Source organism: Anopheles moucheti, chromosome 2 (genome assembly GCF_943734755.1).
Source record: "Anopheles moucheti chromosome 2, idAnoMoucSN_F20_07, whole genome shotgun sequence".
NCBI classification, from domain to species: Eukaryota; Metazoa; Arthropoda; class Insecta; order Diptera; family Culicidae; genus Anopheles; species Anopheles moucheti.
Window position 1 is genome coordinate 76760196 of NC_069140.1, and position 25704 is coordinate 76785899.

At 42.3% G+C, this 25704-nt stretch overlaps 2 protein-coding genes across 3 annotated transcripts; both read right to left on the reverse strand.

The window, feature by feature from the left end:
• Positions 1-3313: 3313 nt before the first annotated feature.
• On the reverse strand, positions 3314-5092 carry LOC128307033 (40S ribosomal protein SA). The gene is made up of 3 exons (XM_053044747.1): positions 5030-5092; positions 4366-4613; positions 3314-4112 (listed from the first exon to the last, which is right to left on the reverse strand). Exons 2-3 carry the CDS (start codon positions 4582-4584, stop codon positions 3471-3473), a joined length of 861 nt encoding a protein of 286 aa, XP_052900707.1. The 5' UTR covers positions 4585-4613; positions 5030-5092; the 3' UTR covers positions 3314-3470.
• Positions 5093-5647: 555 nt separating this feature from the next.
• On the reverse strand, positions 5648-25425 carry LOC128297796 (activated Cdc42 kinase Ack). Of its 2 annotated transcripts, XM_053033494.1 has the most exons (7): positions 25370-25425; positions 24272-24842; positions 9025-10141; positions 8773-8946; positions 8531-8703; positions 6585-8463; positions 5648-6516 (listed from the first exon to the last, which is right to left on the reverse strand). In XM_053033494.1, the coding sequence occupies exons 3-7, from the start codon at positions 10131-10133 to the stop codon at positions 6423-6425; spliced, it is 3429 nt and encodes a 1142-aa protein (XP_052889454.1). In that variant the 5' UTR covers positions 10134-10141; positions 24272-24842; positions 25370-25425; the 3' UTR covers positions 5648-6422. The 2 variants fall into 2 exon arrangements, with proteins under 2 accessions (XP_052889454.1, XP_052889455.1); XM_053033495.1 differs by lacking the exon at positions 25370-25425 and having other exon boundaries at positions 24272-24902.
• Positions 25426-25704: the final 279 nt, after the last annotated feature.

Below are 25704 nucleotides of genomic sequence, written 5' to 3' on the forward strand. Positions count from 1 at the left end.
AGCAAAAAAAAAGTTACCATTTAACAATACAAGGAAAAATATAACAAACAAACCTTTTACAACAACTCAGTCGGCTCGGCGCTGTCTGTCCTCTAAAGAGACGTCGCTAATAGTAGGTCCACCGCACAACAACAACAACCGATGGACGTCGATCGTCGATCAACCGCGTCAAAATAGTAACCACGTGTAGCGAAAAACTTCACCGCCCATTTAACACCCCGGTGGTGGTGTTGTGTTGTTAAATGGAAAGGTATACGCTTCCTTTGGATTGGGTTTCGAACCAGACGGGCGTAATGAGCTTGTATTTTTCGGGCAGACCGAACGGGAAAAATCAATAACCTCATCCCGCCGGCCGATCGTTGCTGTGGCAAATGAGCTTTTGGAAGAAGACTTTTTTTTCTGGCGGGTTGCACTGGCAAGACTTTCCAACAGGAAGTTACCACAAGCGCATTAGTCATGCTCGATTACGTGTTAATTAACAGTGGTTGGAAGTGCTTTGAATCAGGGCGTTTGTTTGCGATTATCTATTAATGTATACTGCAAAAATCGATCTTCTGTAACTTATGCGTCCAGTCGTACCTGAATGGCCGCTATGAGGTATTAATATTCAACAATATGAGCTGAGCAACAACAAAAAATTAAGCATTGTGAATATTAAAGAACAATTTAATTACAATGTATAAACAAAATTAAGATTCAAATTCTATTTTTATAAATTATTCAAATCATCATTTCGAATATTCTATGTTTGACCGTGAGCGACCGTGAACTCAACATGTTTTTTTTTTATCCCCATTGCTGGATTGGCTGGATCCTTGCTAAAGGAGATCATTAATGAAAATCTTTTACAGAACCCTCATTAAAGAATAACTTGAACGCTCGCTTGTGTTTCATATTCGACGCCCCAAAGATGTCCCAAAATGTATGGCATGGCAGGTTCACGAGAGATTGTATCTAGCATTTCTTTTGCACACTTACTGAAGATGTCTTCAGAAGGTCTGCAGACCTTATGGTTGGTACAATATGACTACACAGAGCATCCTGCAACGGTCATCTAAGAGAACCTGATTAACCAAATCGGAGAAATATTGCAAAAACCTTTTCGATACTATTGCCTTTTTTGAAGGATTAATGTCCACATCAATTTGGACATTGAGGTAGATACGAGCTAGGGTGCTGCCTGTCAACCGGTTTGAGAATACTTCTCTAATCAAAACACCAGTCGCGACAAATGAATCTGGAGTCTATGTAGACCTCACATAGTTTCAGTACTCACAAACACCTCTGAGATATAGACTTTATCCTCACGAACTCATCTTACCTCAGAAGGAGTTTGTCGTAGGGTGGATGAGACTCGCTAGGCTGCGTTGGGCTGTTTATGTCATGAGAATGACACCAGACCGTAAAGCCCTTTTAGGTCGTACACATGAATAGAGGAGGCGTGTAAGGCCCTAATGCAACTCTCCTACCCTATTCTACTCCAACTTAGTTCGCTACATCCGTGATCTAGGAGTTATCTTAGACAGGAAGCTAACGTTTCTTGCTCACTATAAATAACTGGTAGATAAAACTGCCAGTCTAGTAACCAGTCCAAAGAGTTCAACGATCCAATGTGTCCAATGCCCAAAGCATTATATGTTCGTCTGGTTCATTCAACTTCAGGGTTTAATAGCGTCCTTTGGTGTCCGTCGGCTAGCTTTTGAGTAAATCGTAATGAGTCAGTTCAGCAACGAGTGCCAATGTTTGTGGAGCGTGTTTTTCTTTTTCTCCTAGTGTAACTGTTTAACTAGACTATTGTACCCATTGTTTGTAACGTTCCGTCCAACGTTTTTGAAGTGAACCACCACTCCTTTACTTAGTTCCTAGGATATGTTAGTCCTTAGGATAGGTTTAAGTATCATGTTCAGGCCGAAGCATCGCCTATATACTATAGAACAATATATAAATATAAATCATTCAATCTCTCAGATTGATATCAGATCAGAGTCTACTCTAAATCATCTCTCACTGAGACTCACTGTTCTGAACACTGGAAAGCATGGACCGAAGACAATAAGTCTTTTCAGAATAAGAAAAGCGCATCGCAATAAACAGCCTAAAATAACAACACCACATTTACTAAACTTCCGCTTTAAGCCAATTCCTACCTGAGATGCACCTCGCTCGTGTTAATACAGCTTTTCCTTTAGCCTCTTTTTCCACATCTGTGCCAAAGATTTCACTAATCGCTGCAGATAGTTGTCACTAACAAGATTTGGCGTTGCTTCAGCTGCCACTACGAAACCCTTTTGCACGCCTGTATATATAAGAAAGAAAACACATTATTATACACTCCCTTCCGGCGGTGCATCATCCCAGCGAGAAAACCCCAAAACACCACACACACACAACCACACGCCACAAAAGCAAACTTTGCAAAACACTTCATTTCGCGCATTTCTATCACCTTGACCGTTCGTTTCCACTTGAAACACTCTTCTTTTCGGCCGCATCGGACAGAAGGCTGGCAACGTCCGATTCAGTCTGGCCGTATAACTTCTTTTCACCGCGATTGGCATCTTGCGGACAGCGAGCAACAACACTGCACATCAAAGGAGCACTTCTTTCAAACACACAAGCAGCACAGTGCGGCACCGTTGCGGCATACCATCGTCGTTGTTGTTGAAATGTTGCGAACCTAATGAGGCACAGCAACCGTGCAGAACCGTGCGTTGCCCGACAACCGTGACACCGCGAGAACAAAACCGAGCGCCTGCTACGTTTTTGCATTCTAATGTAAACCACACGAGCGGGACAAAATTCAGCGCCCGAAAACACCGACCAACCCGGCATCAAATGTTCTCCCCTCACGGAAACATGTGGCAGTCTACTTTTTTGCTTCTGTGTTTTGTGCGTAATAAAACAATCGCCATTCAGTTACGCATCGACGGGCTCCCTGCGCATAAGCAGTGCTGTATTGCTTTTTGCCAACTATTTTAAATTACGACGTTAAAGCGATGAAACGGTTTGCTGCCGATTGGAGTAATAAAAGCCATCGCTAGTATCCTGTGTACGACTGTGACATTTTTGCTATGATCCTGGCTTAACACATTGCGGGCTTGAGATTGTAGCAACTGGAAGTTACTTCGATTTCCTTATCACCACTCAAAAAAACATTAATCGCATACTTTAGTAATTGAGTACTTTTTCAAGGAACGATATGCGATTTCCAGAATCTAATAAAAGATATGCGGAACGAAACTAGCATTTATCTACATTATATTTTCTTTGTTAAAACTGTTTCATGTTTCGGACATCGAAAACTAAAGGGAAAATACTCTAGGTAAAGATCTTTTTCATGTTTCCACGGAAAGTGTGAAGCGTGACGACTTAACACCGTTTATTTCACTTTTCCGTTTCCGGACAACCCACATCATCGAGTAAAGCCATTTTCCCGATTGCGATCGGTCAGACTTTCGCTTCATCTCAGCCTAGAATCCGGCACCACCCCACGACACGGCACCAGGAGCGGCCGGTGCGGTATCATCCTCGTTCCAGTCATCGTTACCACCTCCAGCAGCCAACGGCTTCATTGCTTGTGGCATGACCAGCGCGGCCTGGGTCACATCTTCGCCCCAGGTGATCGTCTCCTCAGCAGGGACAACCTCATCCGGAAGGTCCTTAACGACCGGTGCGGCAGCCTCGATGGCAGCCTGCTCCTTCTCCGCCTCTTCCGGATCGCGGAAGAAGAACAGATCCGGCATGACGTCCCAACGGTCGTGGGTAATCTTACCGCGCAGACGCAGCACCTCACGGGCCAGCAGCCACCACATCAGACCGATCGAATGCGTCGACTTGGTATTGCACGGGATGGCAATATCGACGAACTTCACCGGCGAATCGGTGTTGCAGAACGCAATGACCGGAATGTTGACGTAGGACGCTTCCGTCACAGGCTGATGATCAGTCAGCGGATCGGTGACGATCAGCAGACGCGGCTCACGGAAAGCGGTCTGGATCTGGTTAGTGAAGGCACCGGGCGTGAAGCGTCCGGCAATCGGGGTTGCCTCGGTGTAGTGGGCGTACTTCAGCACGGCACGCTGACCATAAGGACGGGAGGAGATGGCGTAGACCTAAACAGAACAGACAACGGAACAAAGTTTAGTTTCAATATAACATTAATTAACAAATAAGCAAAATGTGCACCCTTTTCGTGAACTGATGAGGACATAATTTTTTGTCCAACTACAGTAGTAGAAGGGTTTCGTTTTGTTTCAATCTACTGGTAAAACTTGGCCAAGAAACCTTGAAAGATTTAACTCCGGCTATGATATACCAGATATGGAATGTTTTTTTTTCTTTTGGGATTCCTCAAGAAATGCCTACCTCTCCCGGGTATTCGATGCTGGCAATGCAACGAGCGGCTAACAGCAGCTTCTCATACGTGCGGCCCAGGTTGATGATGTGCACACCATCCGAGCGACGCTTGTACACGTACTGCTCCATCTGGAAGTTCACCGAGGTGCTTCCGATGTGGGTCGTCGCGGCCAACATCTTGGTGACATCGTCCTCCTTCAGGGACAGAATATCTAGATTTCCCGACATCGTTCCGTTAATTAGGAGCAACGGTTAACCTGCAAAGGAGAGAACATTCGCGGATGGTAAGTAAGTGAGGTTATGATGAATACGCTAGAACCGGGACTACACGCGAGTAGAAATTCTATGTTCTGTGGAAAATGAATTGGATAATTACTACGGTTTGATGAATATGTATAGTTAACCGTTTAAGAAATGCACTAGAATTAACCATTGTAAATTCTTGTTTTACAACGAAAACAGCATGTAAACACCGACTGTGCCAGCTGGTAACCGATCTGGCACGTGGATACACGAAGGTAAGAACAAAGTGCTCATTTCCCAAGTTTAGGCTGAACTATCCATTTGGATAGCACCAGCGGCCAATCAACTGCTAGTTGGTGTATGAAAATATGAATCGGGATGACGAAAAACACCGAAATTTGTATCAAAATCGAAGAGCAACAAAACTTACGTAGTGAATGCCACAGGGATTTAATTAAAAGAGGCTCAATCGAGCAGTTGTGTGCGCTTCAAACCTGTCAGTTCCATCGAGCACTTTTGACAACGGAAGTGCTCGAACTGGTGAGGTCGTACGGTGCAAGGTGAATAGAGAAAATTACAGTCAATCTTTTCGAATATTTTGATAAATTAGCGAAAAATTAAGTATTTTAGCACAGTTTGCCTTACAAAATTAAATTATGAACATAAAATTAATGGATGATAAAGCTAATGTAGAATAGATAATCTAGATTTTCGCGCCACGATTGAAAAGGCCTTTTCACCGTGTTGTAATCATATAGGAACCTTGTGCATTAAAAGATAATTTGCTGAAGGAAAAAATATTTGAAATCGTGAAATACAAGAGAGGTACTAAATAATTCCAATTTCCTGAAGTTCAAATGCGTTTCGTATGGGAAACACGTTTACCACGTTACTTATTTCATCCTGCTTCAGCTAACATAATTGACAGTAAATAATCATGCATTCCCAACCCTTGGGAACACCATGCACATGCATCCTACAGGTTACCACCGATACAAATTGCAAATCCGGAAATCCGGAACAAAGGAAACAAACTATGCTTTGTTGATAACGATTGTTCAAAATATAGTTATATTTGCATTATTACCCAGTTACGGACAGGCTACCTGTTTTAGATTTGTTGCAAAGAAAAGGTTAAACTTAGGCACAGATAGCTCAGTACAGATGAGATTTACATAGAGATTTACACCGATTGCCTATCAATTCTAGAACTGCACAGCACAAGGAAAAGCTGTACCAGCTGCTGGAAGTAAACAAATGAATACTACACTACGCTAAACGATCAAATATTACTTGCACCCTAACCTTGGCTGCTCTAAACGAGCACCTTCGCTTTTGATTCCTGCATCTTTCCCATCTTCAATAAAACGTTTTTGTAAAGTGCAGAATTTCGTTACCTTTGTTTTTCATTCGTTTGCTTCGTAAACGTATTGAAATATACTTCCAAAACAAGTATTTTGCTAACAAGATCTTAAATGTTGCTCGTTAAATACATCTAACATATAGTATTTACAGAATGCAAGTGGCGAAACAATAACGACCGCCCACATGCCTGTCGTGGATTGAAAACATTCAATATTAATACTTGTTACATAGCCAGAGACGCATTTACGCATGTGTTGATGAGATTTCGCTAGAATCCACTGTATATCATGCAGTATTTGAGAGAGCTAAAAATTAAATTGACTTCCGTTTTGTTGTAAAATCCTGCCACGAAAGGACGCAATTAGTACTTAGATAGTAAAGTGCTTTGCTTGCAAAAGCCCAGCCTTCAAGCAAAATTGCTAAAAAGCGCTGTAATTGAACTCATTTCATTCGCCTGGTTAGGTTTCTAACAGTATTGAGGCAGCCAGCTGAATGCTCCAACCGGTTTTCTGGAGCGCCTCCTCGCAGCGGGTACGATTAGCTAGACCAAGGCTGAAAAAAAAATTACCTATGAGGTTGAAGAGTGTCCAATTCGCTTTACAACGGCATGTCTTACTTACCGACAAAGTCGCTCAATTTTAAAGTGCCGCACCGCTAACGTGTGATCCCAGTTGACGGCTGTTAATGAATTGCGCGCCTCCTCTTCATTTGCTTCATCACCTAGCTCTTGCATCAAGTTGGCCACCTGTTGATCTTGCTGTGCCAACCGATCCAACCGCCGCTGGATCTGTTGCGCAGATAGTGGTGCCGATGGTGCCGGACGTATGGGTCGCAAATCGCTCAGTTCGTTAGATACTTCGTCGTAGATGGCGGGAACCATCGGAACCTGGTTCGCCACATTGTTGTACACCTGCTGTGTCGGTACACGTTCGTATAGGGAGGCGGGAGTCGGTGCCACCACATCGTACAGATCACCACCGACCGTCTGATATACGTCCGATGCAATGCTTCCATTGTACACGGAGCTGTAGATATTCGGACCGGAAAGACTTGCCGTCGAACCGTACTGTTGTGTGACACCGTTCGAGAGAGCAACGAAATTGTGTGTCTTTTGTGGGGAACTATGTGGTTGCTGTTGTACGGTTTCGGTTACCACCGGCGGTACCGAGGCCACATTGTTCCGTTCGGCCCACAGCTGTTGCACCAGTGTGTTTGTATCGGAGGAAGATTGTTGCTGGTGCACGATATTCTGTTTCTTTGGCGAAAGCGTGAGCTGCTGCTGGAGGGATGCCGCCAGGGCAATGGAGTTTGCTTGGTTGGCGTAAATTTGGCTCATCGCCAGATTAGCCGTTGTGTCGTACTTTGATAGTGACATATCTTTCGCACTGTTGCGAGCCGCGTACGCAACCGAGCTGTTCATACTGTTTCCTGCCACTGGTTCCTGTTTGTAGATATCCTTCTCTAATTGTGCTAGAAAAGATTTACCGAGTTTTTTGGGCATCATGTTTAATTGTGTAGTTGACCCACCATACGGGGAGATTAATCCATTATCAACATTACCGCTACTGCTACTAACGTTCACCTCAAGCGAATCGTTATATACGTCCCTGCTGCCAGGGGAACTAAGTCCGCTTCCGCTCGCACCGTTGTTCAACGACGAAAGCATATCGGCTGTAAGCCCTTCGAAATCTGTTCCCACGCGACCATAGTTTGAGTTAATGTTCGATACGGATCCACGTAAGTTCCCATAAACTGCCATGGTGGGTGGCGGCACGGTTTGATCAATCGTCTGCTGTCGCTTAATGCTTGCCATCAAATCGCGTGCACTGATCGAGCTCGACAGACCACTCTCGTAGTCGGACGTTACGACCGATTCCGGTTTCTGCTGCAGCTGCTGTTGCTGCTGTGGAGCGAAAGGGTCCGGTTCCGCTGCAATGCTGAGATTCAACGTGCTATCGTGCACGATACCGTACGTGTTGCTGTACTTCGGTGGCATTTGATAGGGTGGCGGTTCGAGCTTTGCTGCTACGGACGGAACGGGTGATACGGAAGCATAATTCGCTACGGTAGCCAGCTGAAACTGCTGATCATGCTGCTGTGGCTGTTGCTGTTGCCCGAAATGATCCTCACCCTCTGTCGGGATGTCAATCGGTTCATCGAGAATGCTGGTTACATGTCGAAAGGAACCGGCCGCAGAAACAGCGCCGGAAGTGGCACCACCTCCAAAGCTCGCTTCATCATTCGGCGAGGACAGATCGATAAGAATGCCTTCCGTGGCGGTGGTTGTCTGTGGTTGTGGTGGTCGCAGTGGACGGTTTTTCGCATCTTTCACTAGCTGCTGCTGGGTGGTGTGATGCGTATGTTGATGTTTTGAATGGTTCTCGTTTACCAGCTTATTGTAGGAAAACTGTTTCGATGCGTTACTTTTCCGTTCCTTTACATATTGCTCGGAAACACATTTTCCACGCCGGTCCACATTAACGAGATCCTTCGATTTATCTACAATATAAGGATTTCATAATTATAGCAATTGCAGTCACGATAATAAGCTGCTTTAGTAGCTTACTTCGAAGCTTTACTTCTCCTTCCATCTCCAGACTAGCGGGATTGCCCCAGGATGCACCGAATGGAGAACCATGCCCCGTGTGGCGAAACGAATCATGCAGTGGACGGCTAATCGTTGAACTAGAACCACCTGAAGAACTGGATGAGGACTTGCGTGCATCAACGACAACACCCCTAAAACGAATATAAAGCAAATACACCGTAAGTATTGCAAAAGGTTAGCTTTAGTTCGTTTCATTTTACCTCGGAATTGTACCAATATCGAAGTTCCTTTGATTTTGTCCTTTAATGAACTGTAAATCCGGTCGATCATCGACAATAACGATCGTGTCACCTTGTTGCACAGCAAGACGATTTTCTGCGCTATAATTCGTTATAGCGCGGTAGATCGGTGGTGGTACGCCAGTGAGAAACTCCCTAAAAGAGAAATGAACAAGAAAAATCATTACTAGGATCATCCAGACAACGATCGAACGAATCTCCCAGCAAACTCACTTAATTGCCGCAAAGGTAGGCCGCTCGGACGGTGTCTTGTCCCAGCATTGCAGCATGAGCTGGTAAACATCCGGCGGGCAGGCATCTGGATGATGCAACCGTTCCCCTTCTCGGTCGATTTTGCGCAAGATCTGTGATCCGTTCAAGCCCACCCATGGATCCTCCCCGAAGGTAAACATCTCCCACAGCGTCACCGCAAACATCCACGTGTCCGATGCGTGACTGAACTGACGATACCGGAGCGATTCCGGTGCGCACCAAGGAAACGGTACCTTCTTGTGCTCGGTCATCACGTAGCAATCTTCCTGCTGGGGCAGTGCGCGCATCAAACCAAAGTCACCGATCTTAATCTTATTTCCGGCGGCAAGCAACACATTGCGGCAGGCAAGATCACGGTGCAGGAAGCGCTTGCTTTCGAGGTACGCCATCCCGGTCGCAATCTGTACCGACCAGCTCCAGATCATGGGCAGCGGTGTGTGTTTGCACTGTTTGCGGAGCAGATCCAGCAGCGACCCATTCACCGCCAGCTCCGTCACCATCATCATCGGCTGCGACAGTACAACTCCGTGCAGTCGGATCAAATTCGGATGGTTCATGGCATGCATCGCTTGCACCTCCTTGAAGAAATCCTCAATCACACCGGGCTGCGCTAGTGTGTCCGCCTTCAGCACCTTGACGGCAACCGGCACCAGATGGTTGCCCGGCGCATGCCATTCGCCGCGTCGTACCACACCGAACGAACCATCGCCCAGCTTCACCGAAAGCGTCACGTCCTTTTCGTGGATCAGACAGGTAAGGGCCAGTGCGGAAGGTTCCTCATTTTGTCCCGTGCCTGCAGCGGACTTTTTTGGTGGCTGCTGTTTGCCACCACCGATCAGCTTCGACAGTATGTTACGGCGCCACTGCTGTGCTTTGCGCTTTTTCACCGCTTCCAGCAGACGACGGATGCCCGGCTTTCCAAGCCCAATCTTCTCCAGATCATCGACGTGTACGTAGTCGAAATGGGCTAACCGGGTCACCTGCAGTTCGTCCCGTATCCTTGGTAGAAACTGCTCCAGCTGAACATCCTTCAGTAGCTCCTCCAGCCAGACCGTATCTGGATCGGACATTTTAAAAGCTGGAAAAAAGAAATGAAGAATTCAATAAATGCATTAGTAGCAGCTCGATTAGAATATTGTAATATATAACGAGTTGAAAGTTAAAGTGCCCCGAAGAGATCTTGGAGGTCCATCTTTCGTAAAGTGGGTCATGAGGTCATGAAAATTATATTGGATTTCCTACATGTGATCAGAAATTCAACATGTTCAGCAGCATCATCGTCAAAATATTAGATTCAACACTTGCAACCAGTTTTAAATATTTAATTTACTGATAATGATGCTATTTCAATACAAACATTTATTTTTTCAATAATGCTATTTGAAGTTAAATATTACATTTACTCATAATGAGTATCCTCTAACTACTCCCACCATATGCAGAAGTATGAACTTCATCAGACGAATATCTATTTTTCATATTTGAAAGTATCATAATTACTAATTTTAAACCTTTCATGTGCTCAAAATTAAACTTAAAATAAAATTTTTCACTCACTCATAATGAATAACTTGTTATTGCTCCCACCATATGCAGAAGTATTAGCTTCTACAGACGAACATCTTCTTTTACACATTTTAATCATAATTTTAAAAGTTTTCTTTTACTAATTATAAATAATTATAATTTATTACAGGTATTATTCGAATAGCGCCGAATTACTCCCACCAGCTTCAACTTCTCTACACAAGTATTTCTTTTCTCACATTTTTATATTTCTCGTGCAGGAATTCCCCATTACATACAATGACACTCAACAAGTCAATGCACTGATGCAATGTTCTGATAAAAGCTCGTTCTCGACAAGAACCTCGTGATGAGAACATATCATCAGAATTGAAAGCAACCCTAGAACGATTTTTTTCCAACCTAAATAATACGCAGAATATTACGTATGTTCACCCCGCAGTCAAACAGCCGTACAGCAATAATAGACACTGTGCTACTAATTATAACTTCTTCGCCATAATCGCACCACTTATCAACATCATAGCACTTGGAAAGACACTGCTCCAGTTGTAAGAGCTGGAGAACCGATGCTGGCAAACAATCAACAGAAAACAGAAAGCAATCTTTCCCATTTTGGCACGCATTTGAATCTGCGACACTTGTCAGCAGACTTCGTCACCGTTGGTTGCCTGGCCCCAGCGCCACGACAACCAACAATGCAGAGAGGTTATTCAGTTTTTAACGTTTTTGGACGACACTGCTCACAATCTACGGGGAGGGGTTTTAAGACGACCCAGTGGTTACGATTATCAGCGTAACCTCCTTCCAAAGCACACCCAAAGCGCACCAACTCTGTACGGCCGTGGTAAAGAAACTTCCTGTACTGCGACTGTAGAAGAGGAAATGACGATCGGAACACGAAACCTTGAAACCAAAATGCGCCTCTAGAGCAGCAGCGAGTTTGTGGCGTGTAATCACGAGCGGTTCTTGATAAGATTTGCAAACTTGTGCGCTTCAACCATGCGCATTGGTGGGATGCATTCGGCATGTAATGGAGACACAGCAAGTTTGATTGGAGAGATTGCAATTTGCAATTCTAAGTGCAGATCCAGTGAAGTTGTTTTGATCTCGCATTTGGATGTTGCACGGAATGTCTGCCATTTTTGTTGCAGAGGAAATCGTACATTGTTTCTTAATTCCATACTAGTTGATTCATTGTTTTGCAGGGTAATTCAATGGTATAATAACATACCCGTGGACAATTGTTGAGGCTAGTAGTCTACAACAGGTCAGATTAAAAAACTAAAAGATACTGCAAGATAATGTGACACGCGCGAGTATAGTGGGAAAATATTTGACAAGTTTGTGTGGAATTCCGTTACGTCAGGATTCGCTCGATCGCGATCAGGATTATCGCGATCTGACTGATCAGTTCTTCTAAAGGCGGAACCACTCATCCCCTCTAGATATTTCTTATATTTCTTCTTCTTCTTCTTCTTCTTTATCAACACAACAACCTCAAGAGATCGAAGCCTGTCATCCAGGAGTAGTTAGATAGTCAGTCCTGCGTACGGCGGATTGGTCCGAATGGAATTTTGTCTCGGTTCTGTAGTGTGAAAACCGACGCCGCTACCAACACACCACCGAGTCTTCCCACTCTAGAGACTTAAAAAGTAATAACTATTTATTAAATTATCCTCAAAACTTTCGCAATCTTTTGTAGTGGCATCATCATCAATAAGAGAAAGAGGATATGTTTTTTTATTGTATTATTACAATTACAAATGCCATTTTGTATTGTTTGTTGATATAATAATGACAATACTAAAAAAATGTAATACAAATAAAATACATTCTGTCACAAAAGAACCGAGAATTAATTAAAAAAATTGAGTACGAAATTTTAACAATGTACGAAGATTTAACGACATTTATTATTGTTTAATATGAATATGAACAGGGTGGTTGCTAGATGACATTTATGCAATGTTTGGCTAAAAATTCCTTGAGACGCTTCGTTGTCATGACACAGCATCCATCAGTTGTCTTTCCACAAATCAGGCCGGTTTTTTACGTGCTTGCTCTCTCAAACGTTGCATAACTTGTAAACAGTACTCTTTATTTACTGTCGAACCTTTTGAAACGAATTCCATGTGCACAATTCCAAAGTAATCGAAAATAACGAGCAGTATTGCGACCAGAGCGGGACAAATCTTAGACGACATCTCGACTCTTCTCTAAACCGCTGTCAACATTGTAGTGAAGGAAACATTTAAATTAAATGTGAGATTTGCTGTTTTTTAATAAAAAATTCTCGGTACTTTTGTGACAAAATAACGTATAGTTGAGTTCTCTAACTAGTTGTTGTGGATACGTCAGGAACTATGGCGATTTGTTCTACTTTAAAAAAACTCTATGCCTTCTAGATTAGGACAAACAAAACCAACAAGATAATGTTTTACACGCAAAATCATGTATAGAAACCACGCCCACACACACTGGGAAAAATAGCTTGCATAATTTTTCCTTCCTTTTCGGATTTTGTAAAGCTTTTCCCCGCTTGTTTATTGCCAATTAAAGCAAAACGTACAGCGTCTCCGCACAATCACGATAGCTTTATTAATAATAAATCCCCCCGAAACTTTCGCAAAACAGCGACGCTGTGTTTAGGCGAAATTTCCAAAATGAATCCACTTGCGTGTGTGCGAGGTTGCCAACTTTCACTGCTGCAACAAAGTAATAAGGAAAAACAAAACGATCTGCCAATATTAAATCATTAAATCGGATGCAATTTTGCGACGGATACGTATCGGATACACAAACACAACGCACGGTAATACGGTTACATCTCTCTGTCGGGTTTTGTTGCGGAATTTCATATAAAGCCGATGGGAACGATCGGTGAAAAAAAAAACACATGGTACATTGCGTCATCGAGAGCGAAATCAATCAGTTTGTAACCACTTTGTGGTCATCATCCAAACAAAAAAAAACGTTCGATTTCAATCAGCAATAAACCAAAGCGGCTGACTGCGACACACTTGCACACGATGGGAAGCATGCGTTAAATTTGGTTCGGTGAGAATCATCGACCCCGGGGGGCGCTGTGAAATTTGTTACTTTATTGCAGTAACAACAGTTTTTGTTGACGAAGAAAAACAGGACAGAAAAAGAGTATACATTTTATTAAAAAGTTGTAAATGAATTGTTGAGTTGTTCTGCACTTAGCAAATATGTAGAAAAAATGAATAAATTGTAAAATTAACAAAAGATAATGCATCTTAAGTAATAAAAAGTTAGCTGGGTAGAGGAAACAATCTCCGAAGCCCGAAGTAATTTATGTACTTTCCGCATTCGTCCGATAACGAATGAAGAAAACAGTTGAAGTGTTGTTTTCACACGAAGAAAAAAACTGTAACAAAGTGTATATGTGAACAAGCTCTCGTAGAGGCAATTAAATGTTAAGCAGTAACGCCAAGAACAAACCAAAAGAGTTCGATAAATGTATGAAAGAAAAAAAACCTTAAGATGTGCAAGCAAAGGAGAGGATCTTAAAAATGTTAAGCAAGAAATGTTAAAAACACATTGCTATCTACCCAAAGGAAAGTGAAAAAGAAAGTAATGTAGTAACCTTGCGAAACAAAAGTGAACTCCACCCAACAACGCCGCCGTTCGATTTGTACTGCAACGATTATGTTCGTTTACTATGGCAAGAGGGTAAGATACGCGATAAGATACGTAGATCTCGTGGAAGCGTACACTTGTGCGCATACCATCGCTCAGATCGCTTGTGATCGAGAGCTAATTGAGCGGAAACATCACACAACACGGCACAGGGTGTGCACCGTCTATGCAACGCGCCATCATCTTTCAGGCATTGTAAGTGCAAGCACAGCAAACCAACGAAAGGTATGAAAACCATGGCACGGGAGGTGGCTGCTCGTACACTAATTGGAGGTAATTGAACGGTGGATCCCAATGGAGTTGAAGCATCACTTTTCCTTTTGCTACTAGCCAACAGTTATCCCAACCCAACACCACCACTCCGGCAGGGTGGTGCTAAACGCGCTAAGCAAAATTATTGTGAAAAATTAAAATGGAATCTATTAGCAACTGGGAAGTTGACAACGCGCCATACTGCCAGCCACAGGGTGAGGAGAAACATCTGTGAATAATCTCCAAAAACGAGAGTTAAAAAGTAGGTTTGAAACACCCAATTGCTCACAGTGTTGATAATATCATCTGGTCACAGCATGGTTTTGCGGACAGTCGTCGTTTGCGAAGCGTCATTCCGTTACATCCGCGAGGAAAAAAAACGATAACATAGTTGAACGGCGACAAACAGCTCATTTGAATAATTACATCCTCCTCTATTTGTGCTTATTGAGCACTGGTGGACTGGAGATTGTGACGTTCATTAACAGCTCTGTTAGAACCCCCGGACACAGTGGCCCCCGGTCGGTGGCGATCGATCATCAATCAACCAGGGTTCGGCAAATTGAATGTACATACAATATAAACGATCGGCCTTTCGATGCGTTGTGATGCAGCAATTCTTTCTGTATGAAAACTATGGAAATAAATCACATCTCCAGCATTAGAGTTGGGTCGCATGAATTACACCTGTACGTTCATCAACTGTTCCTACATTCAACAAGTAGTTGGCTCATCACGTTGGCCATTCTAATTCATGCGTTATACGCCATTCAACGTGCGTCATTTGAAAGTTCATCCTGGGGACTTTTCGCGAACTGCAGTAACATAATTTGATAAGCGAAGTTCATGCGTTCACTTAACAGAACTGATTGAACCGTAATGGAACGGTAGATTGAGCGAACTATACGAACGAGATAAATGATGAGCGGCACATTTTTTTGATAAGAAACAAAAGAACGGAAGACCTGTATCGTTCGTTCAGTTCCTCGTACAAGTTCTATCCACACAGTGTAAGTGCAAAAAGTGTTATGAATATATATATTAAGATCGTCTTTCGACACTACTGTTTGATGCATCTGTTTCATTTTCATGATTCTGAATAAATGAATAATTCTGAACCACTATGACGGATATTTATCAATCTCTGAAGAAAATACTGTCTGTAGAAGGACTGCTAGGTAAAAAATCATCAGCTATAAAATAAGACTTGGAAATCGAAGTACTTCATACGGAACAACCTATGGAGATTCATGTACCTTCAGAGGTTTATGAGTCATGAGATCTATTAATCTTTCGAGACTCATCTTTAGAGAACCCCTTTAGCGAATTGACTCATTGACGAATGACTCTTCGTATGAATTTTAACTCTGTATGGAAACCCCCGTCATATCTGTTTCTGGACAGCCCCAGAACAAGAGAAATCGACTGTGGTTTAACGAGTTGGGTCATTCGGTATCATTCTCATGACGTGACTAATCCCAAAATAAGGTGCAATATAATGAACTCTTGTTTAAAACTGTTCTAGACGAAGAAATATTGTTATGCGCGAAAGAGCAACGTGAACATTTCTCAGTGCATTTTCACCGCTCAACATCTTTTTTTGGAAAGAGTGTTTAAAGACCTTTGTGTGTGAATTTCAATGTAAACAGTGTTGGCGTTGTTGACTTTTGCCAATAGACTAGAATGAACAAATTCAAACATATATTCATTTCATAATTCCCTTTCCGTTGGTACTCGATTTGTCATCAAACATTTGCCTAACATTAGCATGGTCCGCACGAAACGCACCCAAAAGTTGATAAGAAATATACAACAAAATAAATATTGCGGTACTAAATAAACAAATAGTTTGTCCGCTTGTCAACCCCTGATGATTACTTTATCTTCTACCACCACTATTACATCAAGCACTCGATACAACAATAATCCTTACAACAGTTTCAAATTGTATTAAATTATTTAATTCAATCAGCAAAGATCCAAACGCGATAAAAGGGGTTTTAGTAAAATATTAATGGCATTGTTTTTAAAAGAACAAATTATCATTAGCAATTGAATATGTTTGCCGTATGATGTCCAATGAAAGGAAATTAAAAAAATAATACAGATAAAATGATGCTTACGAACAGATAGCACCAATTTATACAATAAGTGATCAATATAAACGATTTTTTGTATAATATTGTTCAAAATACCACGAAACGTACAAACGTCTAGTCATAAATCACAATGTGCGAAAATCATTGCCTATATTAATTGCCTGCTGAGCCCAACTGCAACTGCAACACAGGTAAAATTATTAACGAAAAGATCATATTCTCACGTACTTTACTCCATTCCAAAACACTATTCTACACAGTATTCTAACACTAGAACTCAACATTGAAGCGTTTTCAACTAGTTTGAAGCGTAGTTCGTACTATCGAACAGGTATTTAGAAGTCCAACATCAACTGCGGTAGAATTGTTTATCCTCAATGTGATCCATTGGTTCTAGAGGTTAAAAGCACCTTAACATTAGAAATAAATAATACAAAACCCAACATATTACAATCCCTGAACTTAACGTTTTTGCAAAAACTGCTTCCAATTTATTTATTCGCGCCACACCAACGTCGCAATACGGCGGCAGGGCATCGAAGCACCGTTCGGCGCTACACAAGGACGGGGTGATGATCATGATGACCGTTGGCATAATCGGCAGGTGATCGTGTTGTGCATGTGTGAGTTTCATCGTGGCCGATCGTGGCATATAAAATGCGTAGCTACGGTAGCGGTTTACCCATCATGCAGCACAGCACCGTCATGTGTGGCAGATGCAAGTCAAGTGACTGCAGCATGTGGCAAGCAGCCAAAAACAACGCGAGCGACCATAAAGAAGCATAAAAAAAGAAAAACTGCAATCACTAGCTCACCCGCTCCAACCCGGTGGGGCCCTTTTGTTCGCTTTAGGTGGAGCTGACTGATCGAATTTCCCCCCTTCCCCCATCGGCAACATGGCGTCACGCAACGGAAGCGAACCAAGCTGGCTCTCGATGATGAACCGGAATGATATGTTTATTTATCATCCACGATCGGTATCGTGTCCGACACGAGGATCGTGTCCAGCGCGAGAGCACCATTGCCCGACATGCGCGGAATATTAAATGCGAACAATGCGAAGGAAGGGTAAATTCTTCCGTCATCACTTTTAGCAAAGCGCCTTCACACAAGGCCTCAAAGAGAAGAATAAACTTGCAATCCCGTGGGTAACAGAATGCTGACTGGCTGTATGCACAGCTGCTGGCTACACTAAACGCTGTAGCAAGTGACAGAAAAGATCGTCCACCAGTGTGGGGTGTCTCCCATTTCCGACGATCTATTTCTAGGGAACGTGTGAACGTTACGTTTTCCGCCGCATTTTCCATTCGGGAGCTTTGTAATACATAAAAGGTAAAATAAAACCACGCACGAATGGGGAGGAATTTTGTGTTCCTTTTACCTCGCCAGCGCTCATTCGCACCCGGGATGCCCTCCCACGCATCCGGGATGAGAATGTAGCGCAAGACGTTCGCGCAACAACAACAAAAGCCGATATTAAATCCAAACACACGGCCAATTCGGTTATATGGGGGATCGTTTGGGAAACATCAAATAAAAAGCACCCGAACCGTCCGTTCCAGGGAAAATGGGAAAAATCGAAACCGAAAAATCTACCCCCCCCCCCCCCCCCCCCCCCCCCACCGGTGCCCCCAACCATCCCAGACGCTGCCATAAATTTCTATCATCCGCACCACATAAAATGCCATTTCGGGAGCCAAAATTATCGCCGGCGGATTGCGCGTACGCGTCGGAAAAGGAACGGAAGCAATGGTTTTTCTGACTTGAGCGGCACGGGAGCGGTCTACCGGTTCGATCAAGATACAGCAGCCAGCCAGCCAGCGAGTTAGCCAATCATAAGCGAAGGGAAACAATCTGGTGGCGTAGCAAAAGCACGGCACAAAAAAACGGCTGCCATTGCGAAGCCGGTGTTGCTCTTTTACATATCGCATTGCGATAAATGAAGGTGGGAAAAGGTGGTATTTTCTTTAAATAGCTAAACAGCGCAAGAAAATAAAGCATTCTCTGGGAAATTGATGGGGGAAACTGGGATCTTACCCATTGAAGAAATTATGTTCAGTCATGAAAAAAACGTGCAATGCAAAACATGCTGCTCAAATGCAAAGTATAAATTAACACAAAATATGATAAATCTTAACATAGCAATAGGCGCTCTAAAACAGCATTTAAACAACTTTGTTGGTGACAAAAACATATTTTATTTATATTTTATCACAAAGGGGTGTTAAAATGGCCCACTGTTTTGTGTCTATTTATTTTTCTACCAGAAACGGCTAAACAGCATAGCCTTTGAAACTATCAACTATATTAACTATATTATCAGCGTAACGATCAGCTATATTAACCAATTTGCATGCTTATTAAGATACAGGCTTAAGGGGGTAGTACACTCAGGCGACCCAACGCTGAGGAGTTTTTTGTAATTGTTTTTAGAAAATAAATGCATGCGATAAGTGGAATACATAAATTCCATTCTGCCGTTTTCCGTCTCTTCCATCTCTTTCGGTCGTCGGTGAACATTATAGAACACCACACCATTGCAGCGGGATCGTAAACGATATGTTTCTCTTATTTTCCGATAAATATTATATCTTCCTTGGTAGGTTAATAGTAGGTCTACGAATATTCCTGGATTGTATGTTCATCATTGGTTATACTAATTAATTTATTTAGGCAGAGCTCGAAATAAGCATGAATTATGCGATCCTCTCCAGACAAAAAGGGAATCTTCTAGTTGTATGAAAAAATGGAACGCATTGAGTGGCCGAATTTTATTTTATTACTAAACCAATTTGACGCTATTGGCTATTTATAATCAAATAAAGGATTTATAAACAATATGAGTATTATGACAAACTCAATGCCCTACAGCGGTGACTAGACTCGCCAGACTCCGGTGGGCTAGTCACGTCATGAGAATGACACTGAACAATCCAGCCTGTAAAACCCACCAGAAAGGCTAAGACTAAGATCCCTTCGGGCAGGCAAAGCGCGGCGTAATGCGGTTGTAGCGCAAAATAAGTAGATAATTAAGCAAGGAAGTAAAGTAACTAAAAAGTCTTCAGCGTTATTACACAAAGACATCGATTTCAAGTGATTAAATATTACAATGTAGCAAATTTATGCAGTGGCTTTACATAATTGTCCAACACTGTATCTCTGTTAAGCGATACACAAATCATTCCCAATTATTTATTTATTTTGCCTGAGTGCCTTGAAATCACACAAGCCTCACACAAGATCTGGTACAACAAGATCGTTACCCATTTGCTTATCTTATGTAGAAATATCAAGAACATAGGCTAAACACAGCTATCGGTGTGTCTTAATCATTACAACAAAACAGTGCTAAAATTCACACGATTTGGTAAAGATTTGCTCTACACTCTGTGCAGTTGTGAACACAGTTTGTGCTGCAACAGACCACACAACAATGTGATGTGGCCCCCGCTGACGACAATTGCAATAGAAATCAAATCAAACCGGCAGCTTTTCTTCAGCTAACGATCACAAAGCATTCCACACTTACAAGCTTGTTCCGCCGTCACCGCGGTACAGCTTTTACAACCGTTCACCGCAATGTTTAATTCCATTTCACTTGTAGTGAATCACGTTCATGAACTTCGGTTTAAGCTGGTTTGTTTTTTTTAACGCATCATAAAACACACACGGGCAGTGCTGATTTTTTGTTTTCGTTGCACGATTGAAACACTAAACCTATTTGCTTCGCGCTATTGATGAGTACGCAGTTCGATCATGTAGCAAACACGGGTGGAGTGTTTCACCCTGGTTAATTATGAATCTGCTGGGCGGCAATTACCAAGCATTAGAAAGCTTGTTTTGTAGTAATTGATAAGAGAAACACTCCGATGGGAGAAAACAGATTGTTAAGATTCGTCGTTTTGGGGGCTTAGATAAATAACAAGCTTTGCAATTGGACAATTTGGACCAATGCCTATTAGTGGTTTATTTAAATCTCCATATATTTATGGATGTAGTCGAACGCGACTTAATTTTTTTTAATTCTCCTATCGTGCGTAACCGTTTTGTTTATCTTTGAGCCTTTATGACAATTGTTTTGCGGCGTAAAATCTAATTTGTTTATTTAAAAAAAAAACATTGTAAATTGTTTGTTTTTCAGCATAAACAAAATACCCTACGTACAATGAAAGGAAATTTGTCGCAGAATCTGTAAAATGCGTTGATGAACAATAAAACCTTGACGCGAATGGAGTTAAGGTACGAAGCGGCACCTGCTGTAGAGGTTTAAGGAGTTGCCCATGCCCCAGGATAAAACATTAACTTTTGAAATTGGAAAATTGTACAATACACATTGACGTGAATTTTTTGTCAAGCATTTATAGCAAAATAAAAAAAAAAACTAAAAATAACCATTCAGGGTATCACAATGTACTACCCCCTTAACGAAATATCATTATCATTATTGATTTATTTTTATTTAAAAAAAATACAGTAATGCCGATATACTATATTTGTTTGTTCATTTCTCTTCATTCAGCAATAAACTCAAACCAGTAGCAATAATAATCTCAAGTAAACGGTCCAATTCATCAAATATACATTTAATTTACCGCGTAAAGCTCAAAAACCCGCTTCATTCAGCGTAAATAAAACAGCAATAGAAATGTAAATCCCACAAGTGTACACTACGCTCCTGAAGCTTCCCATTTATTATCCCCTCTTCCGTTAGTCGGCTTATCATCCTCACAAACTCGCTACGATAAGGTGCTCAGTCGAGTGCTCAACAGCACGTCCGATCAGCACAGCGTCAGCAAACCGTTGTCTTCTGGGCACAGCAAACACAGAAGGGGGATTTATTCTTTTTGCATTGTTTTTTTTTTAAATTTCAGTTTGAAGAGTGGTATCAACAACAATTCTTTGACTTCCGCTCGTTTACCTCACACGGGGTGGTTGGCTGTGGAAACCTTCGAAACTGTACCACTTCCGGTCCGGTGGAGGAGGGGGAATCATTTTCACCCCAGCTTCCTTGGCCAAACGATGTAATACGACTCTCGGTTAGCATCCAACACCGGACTGATATAGTGTGTCACAGCCGGGATGTGAACGGTTTTAGGTCTTCCGAACGTGCTTAAATTTCTGTCGTCATCTGGGAAGCTTCAACTTCGATCTTCCATACCCCCAAGGGTGTCAACATCAAACCCATGTCTGGAGCAGGTGAAGGATCTGAATAGCGCACGGTACTCTCGCCAACTGGTGCAACCTCACACAAATAGACGCATTGGAATCATTTTCTTTCAACCCCTTCTATTTGAATATGATTATTTAAAGCGTAGGCCCTCTGTTTCCCTGTCAGTAGCTATTCAATGTTCGAAAGATGGTACAATTCAAATGTAGCCTTTTAATAATAAATTAACACATTCAGCATGCCGGTTCGCAGAAGGTCGAACGTAAGTAACCGACACACCGGAAGAAAGTAATATCCATTTGAAGGCAAATCGTTCTTCTGCTCCCACTTGACCCAAATAAGGTGGGGAAAAACTTTCAGCAAACTAGCAAACAAACAAAAAAACGACCCAACGTCGTCGTCGGAACAAAGTGTAAAAGAACCATCTTTTTAAAATTCATTTCAAACATACGGTTTGCATATAGCAATGAAAAAAATCGGACAAAAAAGAAACCACTCTTATGTATAAACAGCACGTGTACGATTTTCATCCACAACAGGACGGTATGATGGTTCGGTTTTACCCTACCAAGCGAGGCGACAGGGCAAAGTAAAACGATAAACAACTAAATAAGTTAAAACACAAGCACCCCCGAGGGAACTATAAAGGTGTATTGCGGGAGAGGAAAAGGCGTGCAAGACTTGTTGAGTGAACACGAGCCAAACGGCACGCGGTCAAAGGGCTCACTTGGAATCGTACCTTTACGCAAATTACAATCCTTTTCCTTTACTCCCTGTTTCTTTTTTCTTATTTGTAACCAGTACATTCCTATGCCTCTCGGAAGAATTATTCGTGAAAAGGGTACGCAGAGCCATCTCCACGTAAGGGATACCACTTATTGCTTATCATCTCCGTCAAAAACCGTGTCCGTGCATTAATGTTCATTCAATGACTAGTTTAGTTATCCTTTTCTCCATACAAATCCATCTAAAAGAACAGAACTATGTAGAAAGTGCCTGGAGAGGTTGTTCTGTTTTACCTATACTCACGCGTCACGCGCTTGTTGACGTGCTTGTCTAGATGGGACCGAAACATGGTGAAGATGACCCGAGCTAAATATCGGTCAAGGAAAGGCTTACTACATGGCAGCATGTCCTTCGCGGACCAATGACACCGGCCCCATTCGGGGATAAGGACATGCCGACACATGCTAGGTTAATCTTCGCGTCATCGGTCCCATTCATTCCGCATTCATTCATCGTTTCAATTTGAAACCCGGCATTTAGGAACGCTCATTCTGGATGCTATGGTTGTGTTGTAGTACCACTTTATTCTTTGTTTATGGAATATTTCAATAAATTATCACATTTGTTTTGAAAAGCCTTTACTGATTGTATGAATGATTGCATTATATGAGCTTTATGTTAAACAAATTTTCATATAAATATCATATGAATTAGCAATATATTATAACAATCCTCGTTGGACAGTTTCCCATTCAATTTCAATTAATAACCTATTTCACAGAGACAATTGTTTCCAGGTATGAGTAAGGCTACGGAAGGAATAAAACTTGTATCTGCAGTTACAGAAATTATCTTGTTTAGTTAACTGATACAGGTGACTACTGCAGCGATCGATCTCATCACACAAGGCTTTTTGGCATTTACATTAAATATCTATAAATTAATACAATTAAAGGTAATACTTTGAGCAAAGTTTTTTTAAACTAATTTTTACATTATCCCGCCTCACGTTTGTTAATAAACAACTTCCTACAACAATTCGATTTGTTTTGTGGTCAATTGGATTGCTGTTGCACAAATCAAATAACAATCATAATTGCACGTGTGACTCTGGGCTGCTCCAACCTTGACGCTGCGGTCTTAATTGAATGTGATGGAACTAACAACCCTCTGTACTACGGCGCAATCAAACAGTGGCACCTTCATCCCCGCTTTTAGCCGCAAGTGTCGGCACGTGCAATATCCTTCCCCTCTACGCACACGATCACTTGTTGACCGAGACCAATGTCCTTGCGCCTGTTTCAGTGGAACGTGTAGGGGTGCTATCAATTCGAAGTGTTTGTTTGCTTTGTTAGAACCTCAATTTGATAAAAATAAATCATTGTTCGATAACTGAACTCACAAGAACAACTATAATGCGAAAAGAAGCACATGTTCTTTCAACACAACCGAAGTTCGAGGATCGCAGCACCGAGCCACACAGCATCACGGGAAAGATTTTCTCTTTGTACATAAAACACTCCTTAAGGCCGGGTCGGACAGACAGGTGCAAAACGGTACCAGGTAAAATATGGCCAGCAGCACGAAAATCTGCACGGCAGACGCGTTCGTGAGGAGCGAACAAAAAAGAACCCACAAAAGGAATACAAGTTTGCAGGCAACCGGTACCGTTGGAGATGCCGGATGGATGAAGATGTACGGGCTAAAAAAAAATAAACAAACCAGCAAAAGATGGATGGCAAAATGGTAACAGTTTGTTGGTGGTACGTACCTTGAAGGAGTTATCCTTCAACGTTCGACTGCTTGTGGGATGGCGATCGGCAGCAGCAGCAACGGCCGCTGTGTGTGTGTGAGTGTGTTGTGAATTTTCAATCTTCCTATATCGGTGTTTGCGATTGATTCACCATCCAAGTAAACGCTTGGCGACCTTCGGATACGGAGAGTTCCTGTGTTTCGTAGGTTGTAACTTTTTTTCCCTTTCCCACAAGGATTTAGATAATTGACCATTGAAGCGCCATATTCGACCGGGTTTGGGTAGCTTTGTTTTGTTTGCTGTCGTTAACTTCGTTGTCAAAAGAACACTATTTTTTATCCCCTTGTGGATATGCAAGAAGCATCTTCACTTGCAATGACGTGCGGTACGGCATCATTCATTCCATATTACTGCAAACGCCTACTGCTATCAACTCTGATCACAAACGCTTATTCACGAGCGTAACTCTAACACTTTTGGCCTATACGCTGCCGTCCGTCTTTTTTTTTGTCGGACCGAAAACACTTCACTGGTTAAAGCGCTATATTTTACTCGCTTTCCATTTGCTTCACATCAGAAAGGGCTGTTGCTGCTACGGATGAGGGAAAGATGTTTACTCATAACCACCATTTCGCGGATTACGCGATAATTCTTTACACAACCTGGAAAAACGGGAAAACCACAATTAAAACACTGCTCACAGTAAGTGAAGGCCACACACGATCGCACTAAACACATCAGCTGAGAAGCTGAGAGGAAGGGGGGTGGCCTTTTTAAGCTAGCAAGTTTGCTACGCCATATTCCACGAACGTCGCAGCATCTTACATCACGCTTCTTAACAAACTTCTCGTCACTTGGCCACGCATCGAATTGGCTAAACTATGCACGGGTTATTCGAATTTCACATTCCGCTGCTACACTTTTGATGCGTTATAGATGCGTCTGAAGGGACAACAAAGCAATAGATGACAAGGACAACCCAACTAGAATGTTCACTTCGTCACCATCGATCTTGGAGCCATTCAACGGCACGTAACTAAGAAACTATAGCTACAGACATCCTCCAGACAGCTGCAGGGTGGCATCGAGATTTTCCTACGAACCGTTTCCACGCACATTAATCGCATACTCGTTTCCTTCACGCTACAAACAACAATGACCGCAATAACAACGACTGCAACAAATGCACCAAGAAGGGAACGGAGACGGAATTACATGAACGAAAATAGCAGCAACACACCACCGTAAACTCAACCCGCACTGCTCCGGTCGGACGATCCGCGTTTTGTGATTTGCATTACTTTTTTCAGCTCTTGTTTACCGATTTCAGATGATTTGTGGGTACGTCAGGTTAGATCATTTCCAAAAATCGGATTTTGCAAAGTCGACCAGCCTAAATTCAACAGTTTTAGTGGAATGTTGAAAGAAAGTTAAGAAAATATCATTGGGCT